Below are 20,120 nucleotides of genomic sequence, written 5' to 3' on the forward strand. Positions count from 1 at the left end.
CAACTGTAACTACTGATCAGGCGTTTAACGCCACAAAACCATGTAATTTAAAGGGACTGTCAGCACAGGATGACTGTTCAGACCAAGCACAGGCGCCCGGGGCTTCATGGCGGCCAATCATTTACATACATCTTCCCTTCATGTATCTCCACCCTTCTCTATGAAACCAAAGCTCTCCATCAAATAAAGGGGAGGTGGGAAGGTGCAGGAAAATGATTGACTCCGCATTAGAGCATCGAGCGGCCGGACTTGGTTTGATCAGTCATTCTGTGCTGACAGTCTTCAAGACAGAAATAAAAATATACCAGTGAGTGATTCAATCCTGTAAATGATGTAAATCCCACAAAAATGAGGAGACCACCAAAAATGAAAGTCTATGGTCTGATTTATCAGCATTTTCGCCAGAAATCTGTTAGAAAACACTACGTTTTTGCACAACTTAAAGGGGTTTTTCCATCAATAAAGTGCATTTAAATCAATAGATCTTGGAATAATAATTGGATGCGTTCAAAAAATAAAATGTCCCTGTGCTGAGATAATCTTATAAATGTGCCCCTGCTGTGTAATGGTTGTGTGACCGTACAGGAACATGGTCTGATCTCACCACAGCTCCTGGGCATTTTATTTAAACACATCCCATTGTGGAACTTATTATTATTCCAAGATCTATTGATTAAAATGTTCATTAAAATTAACTTTGTGGGAAAACCTTTTTTAAGGCTGCATAGAAACAGGCGTTTTTGATGTCCGTTTAGCCCAGCTCTGTCAAAATGGGCAAAGCTGGGGCAGGAGAAGCGCATTGTCGAATTCATGACTAGATGTGGTGTACCTTACTCCAGTCTTTAACTAGGGTAAGATTTGTGAGGAGGCACACGGAGGCGTCCATCGCTTCTCAGAGGTGCCGTGCTCTTTATCTAAAGGTGTGTGCCTCTTAGTGACTCAGGAGCAGCTGACTCCAAATACGCCGCCTCATCAAGACCAGTGTGAGCAAGCCCGGGTTTGCTGAATTGAGGCCTCATCAATATTGACACACATATATACAGAGGATTTATTAAAAATGAGTCACCCGGGTAAAGGGCGCCACACATTGCAGGAGTAGACGAGAACTCCAGAGCGCTGTATGTGGGTCCACTATAGCACATAAGGGACCACGGTCTGTTGTCCACGTGCCCTAGAAGAGTCTGTAGTGTGAGGAAACCTTTCAAGGTAACGTCCTGGTTCCTGCCGGCCAGATGCGACTCGCACAGATATTCAGGACCTGCACTTTGATAATGAGACTCTGTCCTGATTCTGATTAATGATTAGTCAGGGTTATAACAAACAGTAGTGTGCACTATTTTAGTTGAAGGGTTGACGATAACAGTAGCCGATCGTTTTCTCAAATCCAATTTTCGTTTGCTCTGGATTCTAAAAAGGTGTGTTACGTGTCGGGGTCCTTTAGTTTTTGGCAGAAAAAATAGCGTAGCGTGCAAAATGAAAGGATTAGGGTCCTAGGGCGCCGCTGGCATCTGTTGTGTCCAGCCTTGTGGCTTCCATTGTAATGGCATTTATGCACCAAGCCTTGTGTTCTCGCCGCCTCCATCGGGACCTTGTCAATGACTTGTCGGCTTATTCTGATGCATCTAAATAAAATGACGTTCACAGTAGATATTTATCCTGTTGATAAGTGACTTGATATTTGATCCGTGCGATTTCCTCGTAATTACTAGTACAGGGTCCAGAACCGCATGTATGACCTGACTGCACAACCTCAGTGAGGACAGGTGTGAATCAGGATCTGTTAGGGTGACGGCCAGGTGCAGCGCTCAGCTTCTTCCTCCAGCCTGATACATATTGATTGGTACTTGGGGACCCTCATCCTAGTAATCATGGGGGTCCCATCGATCAGACATTTATCACCTATAGTGTAGATAATTATTTCTGTAGAAAAAAAAAAAATCTCGTAGGAGTTTCCAGTTGGATGTTTTTCCCCATAGGATTGCTGTTTGTGAAACTTTTAATCAATCTTGTATGTCTGTTTCAGCACTTCATCTCCACTGGTGAATGACATGGCTGCAGTGAGGGCATCACAACTACAGTGCATGACCGCTGCAGCTAATCTGTGGTCTTGTACCACCTGCCTCACCCTCACTACGGAGCTTAGTGATTGGCTGCAGCGGTCACATGTTGTAGCTATGTCAATGACCGGAGGCAGTGCTGGAACAGCAGGGTGGTTAAAGACTGATTTGGTTATATTTCCTTCAGAACAAGCATATGGAATAATTAAAAAATATTGAAATAGAAAAATCCCTTTAAGCATCTTTGCTAATCATAATAATAAAACATAATTGTGTATTCCATTTCTTGATAGATCTGTGTGTCCCTATAATCAGACACACTGATTTTAATCAGCTTTTGTTACTCCCCTGCTGGAGCTCCTCGTCTGTCAGAGGGGCAGGGGTAATTCAGCTCCGTACACTGGGTAGTTGGGGTTATTTGGAGTGGTCTGTATGAAGATGACACTTTACCCAAAATGCATATCCGCATCCCATGCACTGAATGTTGGCTGTATTATGGCCATCATACTGCCTTACGGTACAAGGCCTTGTCCATAACAGAATATAACCATGTTCCCAGAACCGGCCTCTGCCATTTCCGACAGGCCCATAGACAATGAATGGAGCTGAGGCCGAGCATGTGCACCTCCTCACCATTCAGGATGTGGATCCCTGCTCTCAAGATCAGTGGGGGGTTCCAGCGTTCAGACCCCAGTGATCCGCAAGTTATTCGCTGTCCTGTGGATAGATCTTGTGATTTTGGGAAAACCTCTAAAAATGTTTTTTTTTTTTTTTCTAATTAAATAGTGTTGAGCAATATGTGCAGAAATGTTCCACTTCTCCTGAGTTTGAAAAACGTGCGTCATTGTTGCCGCATTTTGTAGAGGTTACTGAAGAGTTAACCTTGATTTGCAGTAATGGAGGGCGTTCTCTCCTGGTTTAGGCCTCTTTTACTATTCCTATGTAGAAGGCCATGAAATTCACTGTCTCTGAGCTTCTAGGCATTGCTAGGGGCCCAGTACTGGCCTTGGGCCAATGACACTTGTAGCCCATGCACCACCCTTCAGGATTACATCCAGGATCTGCAGGCTGGCCAGCCAGGGTGCCTTTTTATTAATAGTAACGTCCCTGCACAAGTGGCAAGTTGGGAATCATGCGGGTGAGCGGTACGTGTCCTATACAGAGGCCTCCTCAAGGATAATGGGGAACAGCATTTGTTGTCATTGCTGCCGACAAGTTGTTTTTCCGAAGCTGGGCACTCAGCCGGATGATGAAGCCGTCTCACTTTTACGGGACTCTGAAAGGACCAAGGCTCCTATGCAGGACTTAGCCGGCAGTGATTATGACCGTTGTCCTTACGGGACGTTGGTTGACGAGCTTCAGACTCCGGCCTTGTCCTTCTACCAAGATGCTTCTGAGGAGCCTTCCGAGGACTGCGCCGGTCATGATTCTGAAGAAGACGAGGGGATCTGTGGTTGTGAACACGTTCGGCCCCCTTCCAATCACTCTGGACGTTTTTCAGAGTCCTCTCACACTTACAATGCCTTTCACCGTGACCTTCCAGCTGGCACGACGGCTGCGCCAGGCCTCCATCCCTCCCGCCTGGCCTCTGCTGCTCCAGATTTGAACTTTGTTACTCAGCAGCCGGAGGGTCCGGGAGGAACAGCTGACCCCACCTTGGATGTAGCACAGGCAAATAAAGGAACGCTGCAGAGTGAAGGGCGGGCAAGTGCTGCGGATTCCTACACTTCTGATTGTGGTAAAAGCTGCCATTCCCAGTTCATTGTGGAGCTAGATCAGGGGAGAACTGGATACCGGTGCTTGTGGGGATTGTTTCCCAAAACTAAATAGACCCCTGTGGTTTGTTTTTTGCCTCTTCTATGCTGTGTATATTAAATGGCAGCCGCAGGATAGTGAATTGGGCTGAGGTACAGTATTAGACTCTGTCATTGGGCAAGAGTGGCACTGTACTTAAGGAAATAACCAAGATATTATTCTACTTTTACAATGATCTAATGCTAACTATAACTGTACCAAGCAGATTTTTAAGCCACATACAAAATGGTGATGCTTTAGTGCAGCCATTAAAAGATTATTTGCAATGCACTAAGTTATTCCCTATCGAAAGAGTAGGAGAACTTGCTGATCGTGGGGTGTCTTGCCTCCTGGGCCCCTTGGTTGTCTGTAAGAACATGGCTCGGGGAAATGATCTGTGCAGAGTCTGGCCTGGGTAAAGGGGTGCTTCTGAAGATACAAGCAAAGAATAACCCTTTTAAAGTTTCCCCCCCCCACTTTAGTATAGTAGCCTCATTCCATAGGATGGGGTGCAATTTCCTGAGTGCTGGAATCCCCAGCGATCCCAAGAATGAAAGTCTGGAACCCGTCAGCCACAGAACTGTCTTGAATAGAGTGGATGTGCGCTTCCTCAACATCCTCTCTATTCATCGTCTATGGGACTGCCGGAGAAAACTGAGCAGTGCGCTTGGCCATTTCCGGATGTCTCCGCTGCTGTTCTGAACTGTGCACTCTTACAAGCAGATTTGTGACATTGGAGAAATGCGTGGGTATTAGGGCTGGCTGGATCTAGGCACCTTAAGAGTAGCTCTTGTAATCTGTATAGCAAAGAGCTTGTAAGCGCGCACTCCTAGCCTAGGAAAACAGCCAGCTGATAGACCGCAGAGGTGGCCTCCGGCAATAAGCTGGAGACTATAGAATTAAAAAAATATCTTCCGTTCTTGAGATCGGAGAGGAATTTAAGTAAGAGGTGAATTGCAAAGTTGTTCATTTTTTCAAGCACTTTACGGTTTTTCCCTATTTATCAAGTTGAGACAACACCATTAAACTCCACAGGCAGTTTACTGGTCACCAGGGCATAATCATATACAAGCTGGGCAAGTATACCAGGAATCTAATCGTTTTCTTGCCACTTAAAACAACTTTAAAAAAAAAATAATAGGTTGTAATTCCTGTGCACCAAGATTTCTGATGTGTATAGTGGAAATGTTCTGTTGTGAGAATCTTGTATAAGAAGTGAAGCCGAGAGGACCGTGAGAAGTGTGTGGTGTAATTGTGCGTGGCTCCGCTTCCACAGAACATCCCTTGTCTGGATCATATGACGTTCCCGAGTTGGAGCATGAAACGTTCTCAGCCAGAAGCTCCGACACTAAGCTGGTTCCATAACCAAGAGGGAGACGCGGCAAACCCACCGAGCCTGTTCTCCCTCTGCCTCGGGTTGCGGACACACCCAGAGCATTTTTTGAACTTTTGTGCCAGAATTGGAGATAATCTGCTCCCCTCGTATAGTTATTACTCTTAATCTCTGATGGCCTCCTGTAGAGCAGCACCATGATAAGCCGCTCCTCATGGACCTCAGGCTCGCCGCAGGTAACCTCAGTGGTTTTTGTGTCTCCACATGATGCTCGTCTGTTTGCTTTCCTGAGCCCTGCATTTCGTATGTTTGTGTCCCTGTGATCATGAGGATTGCCAAGGTGATATACAAGGTACAATGTCGGTCACCTACAATATATCTTGATTGTCTACTTTGTTGCTCGGGGACTGAGGCAGCGGTGTTATCTAATTTTTAGTATGTGAAGTGTTCCATATCGGTGCTTTAAGGAGATTTTTTCACAAAAAATGCAGCAGATTTTATTGCAGACATGCAAATTTGGTGCAGATTTTGCACTATGCAGAGGCTGAAGTACAGGGCGATTATGTGCAGCATACATGGAAATGTTCCAGATTTTACATCCGCACTGCAGGTCAACTTCCACAGCCATGAGATCTCATCCACATTTACTGTAATCCGCAGTGGATTTTCTGCACACAAATCACTAGTGGAAAATCCCCTGCATAGGTCTCCTGTGGACGTACCTTGGGTAGGCTCACACAGAGGTGCTTGACACGGGGTTTGGAATGGATTCTGCTGCAAAATCCACAATACGCTGCGTCCAATACCGCTACTCTCTTGACTAAGATTCCTCTTGATTTCAGTGGTTAAACACCTGTAGGACACTTTAATGTGGATCTGCTTGAAGAAGGAACAAAACCAATTTGAATATGAAGTGGTTAGATGCAGAAGATGCCCCATACGCAGGAAAATATAAGACTGTGCCCAAAAAAATCTTTTTTTTTTTTTTCAGGCCTGAAGAATCTGTTAAATTACAATTACTGTAAACCTACCCTTTTTTAAGGGGATTTCCAATGAACAAAGTGCATTTTAATTACGGTAATAGATCTTGAAAAATTAAAACGTTTCACAATTGGATGTGATAAAATGAAAATGTTCCTGTGCTGAGATCTTATAAATGAGCCCCTGCTGTGTACTGTGTAATGGCCGTGTCTGACCGTACAGGAACATGGTCTGATCATACCACAGCTCCTGGGCAGGGGAGGAAGGAAAAGAGTACGCAGACAGGGCAGCAGGTGATCACAGCTGGTTCTTCTTGTGAGGTAAAACATTTCCCTGCCTGCTTTTAGGCTATGTGCACACGTTGCGGATTTGCCTCTGGAATTTGTTTGTGTGGATTCTGCTTCTCTCGGCAGAAAACGCAGGTGCGGATTTGATGCGTTTTTTGGTGCGGATTTGCTGCAGATTTTGTGCGTATTTACTGCGTTTTTTACCCCTGCGGATTTCTATAATGGAATGGGTACAAAAACGCTGCAGATCCGCACAAAAGAAGTGACATGCTCCTTCTTTTAATCCGCAGCTTTTCCGTGCAGAATTTTCCGCACCATTAGCACAGCAATTTTTTTTTTCATTGATTTACATTGTACTGTAAATCACTTGCTGATCTGCAGCGTTTCTGCACCGTAAAAAATGCTGCGGATCCGCAGAGAATCCGCAACGTGTGCACATACCCTTAAGCAGTTTTACTTCAAAGATTCAGTCAGCTGTGATCCTGTGCTGCCCTCTCTATATAAAATTTTCCTTCCTTCCCCTGCCCAGGAGCTGTAGTGAGATCAGATCATGTTCCTGCACAGTCAGACACGGCCATTAGGCTACTTTCACACTTGCGTCGTGTGGCAATCCATCGCAATCCGTCGTTTTGGACAAAACGGATCCTTCAAATGTGCTCGCAGGATGCGTTTTTTGCCCATAGACTTGTATTAGCGACGGATCGCGATGGATGGCCACACGTCGCGTCCTCGTGCACTGGATCCGTTGTGTCTTGACGGACCGTCGTCACAAAAAAAGTTCAATGTAACTTTTTTTGTGCGTCCGCCATTTCTGACCGCACATGCGCGCCCGGAACTCCGCCCCCTCCTCCTCGGGACATAGACTGGGCAGCGGATGCGTTGAAAAACTGCATCCACTGCCCACGTTGTGCACAATTTTCACAACGTACGTCGGGCCGACGCATTGCGACGGCCCCGTACCAACGCAAGTGTGAAAGAAGCCTTACACAGCAGGGGCACATTTATAAGGTTCTCAGTACAGGAACACTTTTCTTTTTTTTTTTTTTTTTCTTATAAATGCATCCAATTGTGGAAATTACTATTTTCCCAAAATCTGTTGATTAAAATTTTCTTTGTTCGTGGGAAATCCCCTTTAAGGGGTAAGGTCATGTTTTCTTTTAAATACCTACACAAGTCCAGAATTACAAGGGCACTTCCAAAAGACAGTATACCCGAAGACAAAATGGATGCCCAAATATACAAAAAAAATGCAACAAACTTTATTATATAATCCAAAGCAACACATAACAATAGAGAATGTGAAATACATTGATGTCCTGGTGAGGGGGGATAATTCTGTGTTTCACATTCTTTTATTTGTCTTTTTATTATGTGTTGTTTTGATTAACTGATAAAGATTATTGTATATTTGGGCTGGTCCAACATGTAGGAAAATCTTGTGTACTAAAGTGAACCTGTCGGAAGGATTGTGCACAGTAACCGACAGGCAGTGTCAGGTCAGCGCCGTTATACTGTTCACCTGGGTGATGAAATCCGTCTTGTGGTTGTTGTGTAATCTTAATTTTCACTTTTGAGTTTAATGATAGGCTCGTGCCTCTGGACGGCCTGTCGGGGGGGCTTCATGTGCTGCTCTGCTTAGGTATTCAACAGTATGGCTTCTGACAGGTCACTGGGGTGCTGCCGCTGGCTTTGGCGCCTTGACGTTTTTGATTGTATTGCTGCACCCATTTGTACCTGGTGAGTAAGGCCTCTCACACTTCCGTCTTTTTGAATCCGTCGCAATCTGTCATTTAGGGGAAAAAACGGATCCTGCAAATGTGCTCGCAGGATGCGTTTTTTGCCCATAAACTTGTATTAGCGACGGATTGCCACACGTCGCGTCCGTCATGCGACGGATCCGTCGTGTTTTGGCGGACCGTCGTCACAAAAAAAGTTCAATGTAACTTTTTTTTTGTGCGTCGCGTCCACCATTTTCGACTGCGCATGCGCGGCTGAAACTCCGCCCCCTCCTCCCCAGACTGCAGAATGGGCAGCGGATGCGTCGAAAAACTGCATCCACTGCCCACGTCGTGCAGAAATTTCACAACGTCCGTCGGTACGTCGGCCCAACGCATTGCGACGGACCCGTACCGACGGAAATGTGAAAGAGGCCTAACACAACACATTGGGGGTTACAGTCGAGCTTGTCTTGTCGACACCTGGGTGGTTTTTACTGGCAAGAAGCCTTCTTGGTTGTGTTTGTTCAGTGAAGACTGTTGGGCTTTTGTCCCGCGTAGCATAAATGCTGTTTTTTCTGAAGAACGTCTAAGAACGTATATATCCTGCTCAATACAGGATTCACTAAACCATTTCAGATGTCTGTCCAGCCTCTGTTTGAAGACTTCCATGGAAGGAGAACTCCTCACCTCTTGTGGCAGCCTGTTCCACTCATTGATCACCCTTAGGGTATGTGTCCACGTTCAGGATTGCATCAGGATTTGGTCAGGATTTTTCATCAGTATTTGTAAGCCAAAACCAGGAGTGGATGATAAATGCAAAAGTGGAGCATATGTTTCTGTTATACTTTTCCTCTAATTGTTCCACTCCTGGTTTTGGCTTACAAAAACTGATGAAAAATCCTGACCAAATCCTGATGCAATCCTGAACGTGGACACATACCCTAACTGTCAGTTCTAATAACTAATCTGTGTCTCCTCCCATTCAGTTTCATCCCATTACTTCTAGTCTTTCCTTGTGCAAATGAGAATAAAGATGATCCTTCTACAATGTGACAGCCCTTGAGATATTTGTAGACAGTGAATAAGTCTCTTCTCAGCCGCCTTTTTTGCAAGCTAAACATTCCCAGATCCTGTAACCGTTCCTCATAGCACATGGTTTGCAGACCGGTCACCATTCTGGTCGCTCTTCTCTGAACTTGCTCCAGTTTGTTGATGTCTTTTTTTCAAAATGTGGTGTCCAAAACTGGACACCGTATTCCAGATGAGGTCTGACCAAAGAGGAGTAGAGGGCAATAATGACTTCACGGGATCTAGACTGTATGATTGTTAATACATCCCAGAACTGTATTTGCCTTTTTTGCTGCTGCATCACACTGTTGACTCATGTTCAGTCTGTGATCTATTAGTATATCCAAGTCTTTTTCACGTGTGCTGTTGCTTAGCCCTATTCTTCCCATTCTGTATATGCTTTTTTCATTTTTATTGCCCAGATGTAGTACTTTGCATTTTTCCTTGTTAAAAACCATTTATCAGTGTCTAAGACTAGGAGAAGCGTGACTTGAAAAACTTCCAGCAGTTTTCTTTTTTCTTTCTGTGATATCGTAATTTATTGAAAAAAAAAAAAAGTGAATGGTAAAACTGATCACGAAATAGGCCCGCAGCTTGTCTCTGGGAGAACAGTGTGATCTGCAGTCTGAGATCGAACATGCCCAATCTACCTGTCCCCGACCATCAGTTGGCCGCTGTCCTAGACACATTAGATTGTCAGCGGAAGCCATCGTTATCTGCTGTGTATGGGGGGCTTTAGCCTGCAGGCTGTCTCTGCAGTGTGTGGATGAGAGTATGTATAGTATCCTCTGAGGTGCTGTGTCTGAAACACCGCACATACAACCCGTGTGCACATACCCTAACCCTTACATTCTGAGGTCCCCCCATCCTGTATACATCCTGACTGCAGACCACCTTCTGCTTGTGATCGATATCATGCCTGCGCTTTACTGCGTGTGATGTCTGGGTAAATGCAAGTCAACATGATTGCTGAGAATTTTATTTTGCCGTCGTCCGCTGTGATACTCATCCGGTCAGTCCAGGTTATTGGCACCAACCTGTCCTGTCAGCACGCCCTCCCCCGCAGTAAGCTCAGCGTCCATGGAAGCTGGTTCACCTTTGTTGAAGCCCTTGCTTTGTTCCAGGATGTTCCGTATATTAAAGACACAGATTCTGTTCACACTGCCGTCAGAGTAACACAGCTTGTAGCCCTTCCACTACCGTCCAAATGACAGATGCGCCATTATAAATCGGGGCGGGCGTCCTACAGAGGCCACAACAAGCTTTGCTTACAGGGCCCAACAAAATTGCAGTTTCTGTTCCCACCCTTGAGACCTCCCAACCATCCCCTTACCCTTATGTGATTAGTATAAACCTAGCATTCTGAGTGAGCGTTGGGTGGTTTTGTCAATTCTTATGTTTCCTTCCCAGCTACTAAAAACATTCTCCGCAATATAAAGTCTACTGTGTCCAAACCCTGCCACCCTTTATTGGGTTAATGTGGTTGAGAAACCGCAGACAGAGTGAAGCAAACACTTGGCTTTTGTGATCAATGGAGTCCCAGCTCCTGTCATACCTGCTTGGTTCCTAAAATTTTAAAGACCTCTTTGGCACATAACTAGAGAATGTGGCACTTCGGCCAGATCCTCAGACAGTAATCTTAGGAGTTCAGCCAATCTATTCAGTCTCATCGAGCAGAGGTCCTAAGGGCTCATCTGCACCTCAGATTTTCACGTATGAGTTCCATCCATGTTTTTCATGGTTACCACTCGTACCTGTGACAGTCTATGGTGCTGTCTGTGATTTTTTTTTTTTTTGCAAAATCTCTGAGACCTGTCCAATATTGTTCCAAGTGTCTGATCAAACTCTGTAATGAAAGTCTATTGGTCCATGAAAAAATCGCTCAGCACTTGGATGCCATCCGTGCGCTGCCTGGTTTTCACTGACTGATAGGACTTGGAGAGAATTTATTTTTTTTAATATGTGCAGCACAAAAAGCTGATTTCTATAATGATTGTGTTCCCTTTAAACTGCTGAAACCCTAAATTCGAGATCAATAAGTACAATCCATATGGCTTTAAAGGGCTGAATGAACTGTGGTGTGTTGTTGTTGTGTTTTTTATTTTTTTTTAAACTTTTACTCCAGAAGATTAAGGGAAGAGCTGTCATATAATGGTTTTGTTTTGTTTGTTTCTTCCTGTCACCTTTTGGAAAAGTGTCAGGTTTCTAAGTCCCTGAATATTTGCAATCTGAAGATGCTTATTGCTGAGTTTTGTGAGAACTTGGAAGCTAAATATCAAATTTCATAACGCTGTGAAGTACAGAACTTTCCATGCCGTTCAGCATTTTCCATATTGGTCATTATTAATTCATATTTACCGTTTTGAGACACAACTTCATTTAATGGCTTGTTAAAAAAAAAACTAAAAAAACCCCACAACAATAGTAGCAAGAAAAAAAATTGAAGCTACAGTAACCCTTTTTGTTTCAGTTGGGGAAAAAATTACATGTGAAGATTTCACAATACCGGTTGTTATTTTTGCCCATTTTTCATTTGAAGTTTCATACATTTTTTGACTTGTATTGACACCCTATTGATAAGAGCTTTATGCTCCAGTATGTCTCTACAGGTTAGGGCAGACTAGGGCCACATCCGGCCCTTTAACTGTTCCTGTCTGACCCTCGGCCTGAGACAGAGAAAGGGCTGGAAATCAAAGGCAATGCAGCAGCGATGTCGGTTTCTTATAAGGAAGCGCATGCCACTAATAAGATGTTCCTCTCAATGAGGGGCATGCAGGAATGAAATGCACCAAATTCATTAAGACTGGCATATGAAAAGCTTTCATATATTCTATCCATTGCTTTGCGGAGAAATTGGCATTTATATTTATGTGAATGAGGCGTTAAGTGCTCTGGGTTCGACCGAGCACTTAAGAAGCCTCTGCCTCCAGAGGTGGTATCCCCACTCAGCTTTAGCCACTGCTGCTACTTTGATAGGTCGCTGGTGCCTGTCGTCACGCACACATTGAATTATTGGTCAAGCTAAACAGGAAGGTTCTGGGCCAGGAAGTGAGCTCTGGGGGCACTGGCCCCTTATGTGCTCAGGAGAACTTAACATCTCATTAGAATATAAATTAAAATGAAAATTTCTCAGGAAAGCAGCAACAGAGAAGATATAAAGGGGTCAATGGATTTACATTTAAAGATCTCTATGCACACATGGTTTTGAGGGGTTTATCTTATTGACAGATGAAATGTATAGAACAGTTGCAAACGTGTCATCTTCTTTGAGTTTCCCCATCCCTAAGGGGTCCACCAAGGAGCATTGGGGTTTTGTGGAAGAAATATCTTGAAGGAGCAGGATCTGCATACTGCCTTTTGTCATACCCGCTCGGTAGCGGAGTGATACTTGGCAGGATGGAGACTTGCTAGTGGCTGTTGTTAACTGGTCACTGGCTTGGAAACACTTGGGTATTTGTTGTGATTTGTACACCTTTTGATATAGCCACAGCAGATAACTTACAGTCACCTATAAAATTACCTTTTTGGTCTTTTTTTCATTAGAACATCCAAGCGGGATGACTGTAATGAATGGAGATGGGGCCCACGAGCATCCCGCCGAGGTGGAGACAAAGCAAAATGGACATGACGGTGGTGAACAAGCAGAGGATGGAAGTGAACAGGAGGTCATCGTTATTCAGGACACTGGCTTCACAGTGAAGATCCAAGTCCCGGGGATAGAGACGTTCTCAATTCAGGTAACCAGTCATGGCTTACTTCTGCCTTCATTCTGTACTTCAAATAGCGCAGGGTAAATCAGTAACATTGGATTTGCCTTCTTCAGGTGTCTCCTCAGGAGATGGTCCAGGAGATCCATCAGGTCCTTATGGATAGGGAGGACACCTGCCATAGGACGTGCTTTTCTCTTCAGTTGGACGGGAATGTGTTGGACAACTTTGCAGAGCTCAAGACCATAGAAGGATTTGAGGAAGGTTCTGTCCTGAAAGTAGTTGAAGGTGGGTCATGTAACGTGTTTTGTCACTGTGTGGTTTATGTAAAAAGAGGCAGAAGGGCGTTGTAGACGTCCGGCGTGGCCATGCTCATCAGATATAGGTTGTCTGAATCTGCTGACTTCGGTGGGAAGGTTCGATCGTCTAATGTGCATTGTGGGGTCCTGCTTTCCTTAGATGGCAGCTGTCTTGTGGAAAGAACGGACTGTTATGTTGAATTTTGTTCTTCACCAGATAAGCCACCTTTAGTGGTATCTGATGGGGACCTACTTCCTTTATTGAAAGCACATTTTTCCGAGTGTATGTGGAGGTCAGGAGTCATAGCTATTGGCTGAAAACGGGTTCGGACAACAGCTAAAGTGTAAGTCGAGTATTGGCGCTTCATGGCCCAACTGGGCAACCTTCAGCTCTTTTGGATGTATTTTGTACAGGTATATAGGGAAAACAGCACTTGCATAGAAGCACATAGGCCCCATTTAATAAAGACCAATGTGAGGGGTGGGCTGGAGTGCGAGGTGCATGCCTCTTAATGACTCAGGCGAGCCGCCTCTTAATGACTCAGGCGAGCCGCCTCTTAATTGCTCAGGCGAACTGCCTCTTTGTATGCCTTGTCACATCTTAAGATATGTGCCCAGGATCTAGAATAGCGGCATTTTGGCTCTGCTCACCTGCACTGTGTCCAAAATGCTGCATTCTAGGTTACAATTGCAGTAGATGGATTTCTATGAATCCCATGCCCACTGGGCCTTTACTTGCTGCTGCGTAAACTCGCTCCTGAGACAATTATCTCCAGCGGAGACACTAGTCTCACCCATAGCCATTTATTACATGCGGATTTACCTGCATGATTAGAATGCAGCATTTTGGATGCAGCGAAAATGTGCTGTATCCCAAATGCTGCTATATACTGATCATAGCCTTACTCCAGTCAGGCACTAGAGTAAGATCTGTTGTGTAAGAGATACTGCTCGTGGTGAATTTGATGAGTGGGAGTCTTCACGCCCAATCACGGCTCAGCTCTGCCATCTCTGTCGGAGCTGGGTGAAAATGGCGTGAAATGGCCAAATGTTGCATGAGTTTTTTCAATGCTTTTAACTCCAGAATTCTGGCATAAAAGCTCTGATCAATAAGGGAAATTGTGTACAGCCAATTGAAGTGATTCGGAAAAATAAATCTGTATTGTCTTAATTTTGTGTCTGGCTGATGGATTATAATGCCCTTTTCCCTGTCAGAACCATACACTGTGCGTGAGGCCAGGATTCATGTGCGTCACATAAGAGACTTACTGAAAAGCCTGGACCCCTCGGATGCTTTCAATGGAGTGGACTGCAACTCCCTGTCATTCCTAAGTGTCTTTACAGATGGTGACCTTGGAGGTAAGTCAGCTTAGATCCCTTACTGCACATAAAAGAAGATTCCCGAACATACAGATTATTGCAGATTTCAGCTTTCAGCAGAATCCTCAGCACGGACATTGTGAGAGAATGAAATGTTTGTTTGGGACATACAGCAACAATTTTCTTCATCATGGAGGCTACAGGAAAGAGCTGACGCACACAAACCACTGAAGTCATACAGTGCAGTCCAAACTACACACATTTACAAGCTGTGACAATTAACACCACATCGTCTGCTCAGCTGACTGCCGTGCATAAGCCTGCAGCTGCTGCATACTCCAGCACACTCTTGCTTTTTCTGCTGAGAACAGTAAGGCTCCACTCACACTTAGTGTAGCACAGCGTGTTATATAGCCTGGGACCCATTACTAAACGAATCCATTATAAAACCAGAATTGTGAACACCTGTTTTCTTTCTGATCCATCCGTCAAGGCCGGCAGTTTACACAGGTCTGTACACTCCTCACTTCTCTTCTTTACATTATTTCAAAACTTGTATATATGGAGTAAGAATGATGCGGACATTTTTTATTAAGAGGGAAAAAAAAGGAATTGTTTATCATTTTGTTTTCAGAAAGCGGAAAAAAGAAAAAGAAAGGCAATGAACTTGAACAAATAGATTGTACCCCTCCGGAAAATATTTTACCTGGAAGCAAAGAGAGACCCCTCTGCCCCCTGCAGCCACAGAGCAAGGACTGGAAGGTAAGTGATAGTGTTCATGGTAATGTACAGTGGGGCAAAAAAGTATTTAGTCAGTCAGCAATAGTGCAAGTTCCACCACTTAAAAAGATGAGAGGCGTCTGTAATTTACATCATAGGTAGACCTCAACTATGGGAGACAAACTGAGAACAAAAAATCCAGAAAATCACATTGTCTGTTTTTTTTTATCATTTTATTTGCATATTATGGTGGAAAATAAGTATTTGGTCAGAAACAAACAATCAAGATTTCTGGCTCTCACAGACCTGTAACTTCTTCTTTAAGAGTCTCCTCTTTCCTCCACTCATTACCTGTAGTAATGGCACCTGTTTAAACTTGTTATCAGTATAAAAAGACACCTGTGCACACCCTCAAACAGTCTGACTCCAAACTCCACTATGGTGAAGACCAAAGAGCTGTCAAAGGACACCAGAAACAAAATTGTAGCCCTGCACCAGGCTGGGAAGACTGAACCTGCAATAGCCAACCAGCTTGGAGTGAAGAAATCAACAGTGGGAGCAATAATTAGAAAATGGAAGACATTCAAGACCACTGATAATCTCCCTCGATCTGGGGCTCCACGCAAAATCCCACCCCGTGGGGTCAGAATGATCACAAGAACGGTGAGCAAAAATCCCAGAACCACACGGGGGGACCTAGTGAATGAACTGCAGAGAGCTGGGACCAATGTAACAAGGCCTACCATAAGTAACACACTACGCCACCATGGACTCAGATCCTGCAGTGCCAGACGTGTCCCACTGCTTAAGCCAGTACATGTCCGGGCCCGTCTGAAGTTTGCTAGAGAGCATTTGGATGATCCAGAGGAGTTTTGTGAGAATGTCCTATGATCTGATGAAACCAAACTGGAACTGTGTGGTAGAAACACAACTTGTCGTGTTTGGAGGAAAAAGAATACTGAGTTGCATCCATCAAACACCATACCTACTGTAAAGCATGGTGGTGGAAACATCATGCTTTGGGGCTGTTTCTCTGCAAAGGGGCCAGGACGACTGATCCGGGTACATGAAAGAATGAATGGGGCCATGTATCGTGAGATTTTGAGTGCAAACCTCCTTCCATCAGCAAGGGCATTGAAGATGAAACGTGGCTGGGTCTTTCAACATGACAGTGATCCAAAGCACACCGCCAGGGCAACGAAGGAGTGGCTTCGTAAGAAGCATTTCAAGGTCCCGGAGTGGCCTAGCCAGTCTCCAGATCTCAACCCTATAAAAAACCTTTGGAGGGAGTTGAAAGTCCGTGTTGCCAAGTGAAAAGCCAAAAACATCACTGCTCTAGAGGAGATCTGCATGGAGGAATGGGCCAACATACCAACAACAGTGTGTGGCAACCTTGTGAAGACTTACAGAAAATGTGTCATTGCCAACAAAGGATATATAACAAAGTATTGAGATGAAATTTTGTTTCTGACCAAATACTTATTTTCCACCATAATATGCAAATAAAATGATAAAAAAACAGACAATGTGATTTTCTGGATTTTTTTGTCTCAGTTTGTCTCCCATAGTTGAGGTCTACCTATGATGTAAATTACAGACGCCTCTCATCTTTTTAAGTGGTGGAACTTGCACTATTGCTGACTGACTAAATACTTTTTTGCCCCACTGTATGTGGATTTATGGTACATTAGTAGCCGGTCTTCTCCGTCCCTTATTAGTGACATTAGGAGTGGTGGGCTCTAGTCTGCCATGTATTCATCAGCCATTCCCTATAATAGCACTATATTTACTATACGTATAGCAGACCGCAAAATCAGCCAGGCTTTCCCTGGGGGCAGGAGAAGCCCCTGTGTGAAAATCTGATGACTGGTGCTGCTTCCATGTATAAAGGTGATATATTTATCCGACAGCGTCAATCTGTTGCCACTTCAGACATGTTATTGTTATAAATACTAGGACGCCTTTAGTTTAAACATGTTGGCGTACCCTTATTCTTGTGCTTTTCTTCTGTAATCCCCTTTTTAGAAGATATAAATAAATAGACATCTGGGCGTAACCAATCCTCTTGTCAGGGAAGAGTGTCCCACACAGTCTGATAGGATGAGCACTGATTGGACCTTGGGGACACGCCCCCTGCTGGCAACACCCAGATGTCAGTTATTTCGTAGAACGGCACAATGCAGAGTGAATCCATATACACCAGGCGCTGCATAGCCCCCTAGGAGACATCCGTGCCCTCCATCCAGCGACTGCTTGAAGAAGGTTTCTCAGACCGAAACGTCACGATGTTTGCACCCAAGGAGCACAACTGAACTTCTCATTGCTGTGCACGGTCCTTAATAAACTGCTTGCAATAAGTGTGCAGTGGATATTCTGCTTCTTATTATTTGGGGTTCCACTCCTGTTCCACTTGCGCCCCACATTCCACAAGTGTGTACCCTCCACATTTTATAGCAAACATGCTCCAGAACTGACATTTACGGGGAGCTCGGTCACCTACTAAGACAGGTACAGTCGAAGAGCTGACCAGTCCGGTTTAATATAAGATCCATCACTGGGTTATTGATCACAAATGATGAGTAGTTGTGTTTTGCTTCTTCAGTCTGCTTAATAAAATGTCTTGTGTGGCTCACTCCCTCCTATGTGCCCTATGAACATGGCCGTGGTTACTTTACTTGAGAACTAGTTAATATTTTGCTAGGGATCACACACAGTTTTGTTCTTCAGTCTGTATTCTATAATCAGTCACTAATTGTTCTTCCAAGCCTCTAAAAAAAATAATAAAATAAATAAGACCTAATAAAAATATTATTAAAAAGTGGTAAATGGCACTTTAAAGCCCTTTTTTTTTTGTTTTTTTTTTTTTTTTGTTTGTTTGTGTTTGTTTTTTAAACCCCCTGTATTTTTGCTAATGAGGATTTTTGTTGCAGCCTTTACAGTGTTTGAAAGTGTTCACTATGAGCGGCTGGAACCCCCCTCCCGGAAATAGGAAGATGCATGGAGATCTGATGTACCTGTATGTGATCACTACGGAGGACCGTCATGTCAGCATCACTGCGTCTACCCGGGGATTCTACCTCAACCAGTAGGTTTGGGGATTTTACCTGGGAATAGGCTTAGTACTGTGTCGGCCATTCTTAGTCACATTTAGGGTGTTTGTATTAACACAGAACTTGTCTAGGTTCCTCTTGGCGTATACTCTGCACATACCGTATTTTTCGGATTATAAGACTCTCCAGATTATGAGGCGCACTACAAATTTTGGGGAGAAAAATAGAAAAAAAATCCTTTTTTTTAATAAGTGGTGCTTCTTATAATCCATGCGTCTTATTGCTTACCAGGGGTGGTGGCTGCGGTGAAGCGGGGTCCCAGGGTCGCTGCTAGAGGAGGCAGGAGTGAGGTGATGCTGCGATGAGGGGGTGTTCCGATGTCCGGTGCTGCTGCTGCGCTGTGTCCAGTGCTGTTGCTGCGCAGTAGCAGCACTGCACCGATAAGGTATATCCGCATTATAAGACGCACCCCCATCTTCCCCAAAAGATTTTTGGGGAAAAAAGTGCGTCTTATAATCCGAAAATTATGGTATGTATTAGCATTCATAGGTATATAGAAAGAAAAATGAATTCACCCTTTATTTTTTTTATTTATTGCTTGAAAATAGAGCATGGATGAATATATCCTTCTATTGCATCCATTGTTTCAGAGCCGGACTATGGATCTTCGCTCTGGGAGTTTCCTCTGTGGCCATCTGTTCAACTTCTCTATCAAGTTTCATAGGTGTTTAATTCCCATCTTGTGTTCACGCTTACATAAACTGCTGTGTAACTTTCTAAACTATTGTCCAATTGTTTTCAGGTCTACAGCTTACACCTTCAATCCCAAACCAGCCAACCCCAGCTTCCTCAGTCACTCTTTGGTGGAACTTCTTAATCAAGTCAGTCCTACATTCAAGAAGAATTTTGCCGCCCTACAGAAGAAAAGGTAAAGCCTTACACTTCCTGAAATCGTTCAATCAGATTTTAAAAAATATTGGTCTTTGCGGTTCCTTTTCTGTCTAGAACAGGAATGTGGCCAATCAATGACCGCAGCATTGGCTCTAGCAGTCAGACATTTGTAGGCCAGGATGTAAAAGATGCGTGTATATATATATGTGTATGTATGTGTAATAATTAATTTATATGTATGCATGTATGTGTACGTGTAATAATTTATTTATATGTATGCATGTATGTGTACGTGTAATAATTTATTTATATGTATGCATGTATGTGTACGTCTAAATTTTTTTTTTTTTTTTTTTTAGTCAGTCACTCACTCTAGGCATTAAAGAGGTTGTGCATAGCTCTTTAACATTGATAACCTATCCCTTGGATATGCCATCAATATCTGATTGGCAGTGGTGTGGCACCCGGCACCCACACTGATCAGCTGCTCTGTGCTGTAGGCGGCCACAAGTGCTGAGTTGCAGAGTTCCTCGGTCTACTGATAGTTCTGCAAATTCAAATTAATAGGGGTCTGTGCAGTACCCGGCCGCGGCCACTATCAGATGGAGCAGCTCCATAATTCGGCACTTACTGCTGCCGCCGGCACAGACAACAGCCAGGTGTCACATCCCCCCACCGATCAGATATTGATGACCTCTGCTAAGGAAAAGGTTACCAATGTTAAAGCAATGGACAGCCTCTTTAACTGCCTAGGGTCCGATTAAATCACCGGCAGAATTCGGCTTCAGTTGGAGAACCTGTTCTGCTTTTTTTTTATTTTTTTTATTCCATCTGCATGAAATTGCATTCTAAGCTGGCCCTTTTTATCCCGGTGGAAGGTCACGGTCACATTTTG

The 20,120-nt window shown here is 44.1% G+C and overlaps 1 protein-coding gene across 3 annotated transcripts in view; it reads left to right on the forward strand.

The window, feature by feature from the left end:
• CLUH (CLUH binding protein of NUMT mRNA) overlaps positions 1–20,120 on the forward strand; it is a 54,848-nt gene that overhangs the window by 4,523 nt on the left and 30,205 nt on the right. Inside the window, exons 1-7 of one of the 3 annotated variants that reach the window (XM_077294407.1) lie at positions 3,222–3,795; positions 12,782–12,975; positions 13,062–13,233; positions 14,460–14,603; positions 15,199–15,326; positions 18,215–18,369; positions 19,137–19,262. In XM_077294407.1, coding sequence (XP_077150522.1) covers positions 3,237–3,795; positions 12,782–12,975; positions 13,062–13,233; positions 14,460–14,603; positions 15,199–15,326; positions 18,215–18,369; positions 19,137–19,262 — 1,478 coding nt within the window. In that variant the 5' untranslated portion in view covers positions 3,222–3,236. Of the gene's footprint in view, positions 1–3,221; positions 3,796–5,306; positions 5,421–12,781; positions 12,976–13,061; positions 13,234–14,459; positions 14,604–15,198; positions 15,327–18,214; positions 18,370–19,136; positions 19,263–20,120 lie in introns of those variants that run through there. The other 2 variants (XM_077294406.1, XM_077294405.1) reach the window with 2 other exon arrangements.

The sequence above is a fragment of the Ranitomeya variabilis genome, chromosome 3, assembly GCF_051348905.1.
Source record: "Ranitomeya variabilis isolate aRanVar5 chromosome 3, aRanVar5.hap1, whole genome shotgun sequence".
Lineage (NCBI taxonomy): Eukaryota > Metazoa > Chordata > Amphibia > Anura > Dendrobatidae > Ranitomeya > Ranitomeya variabilis.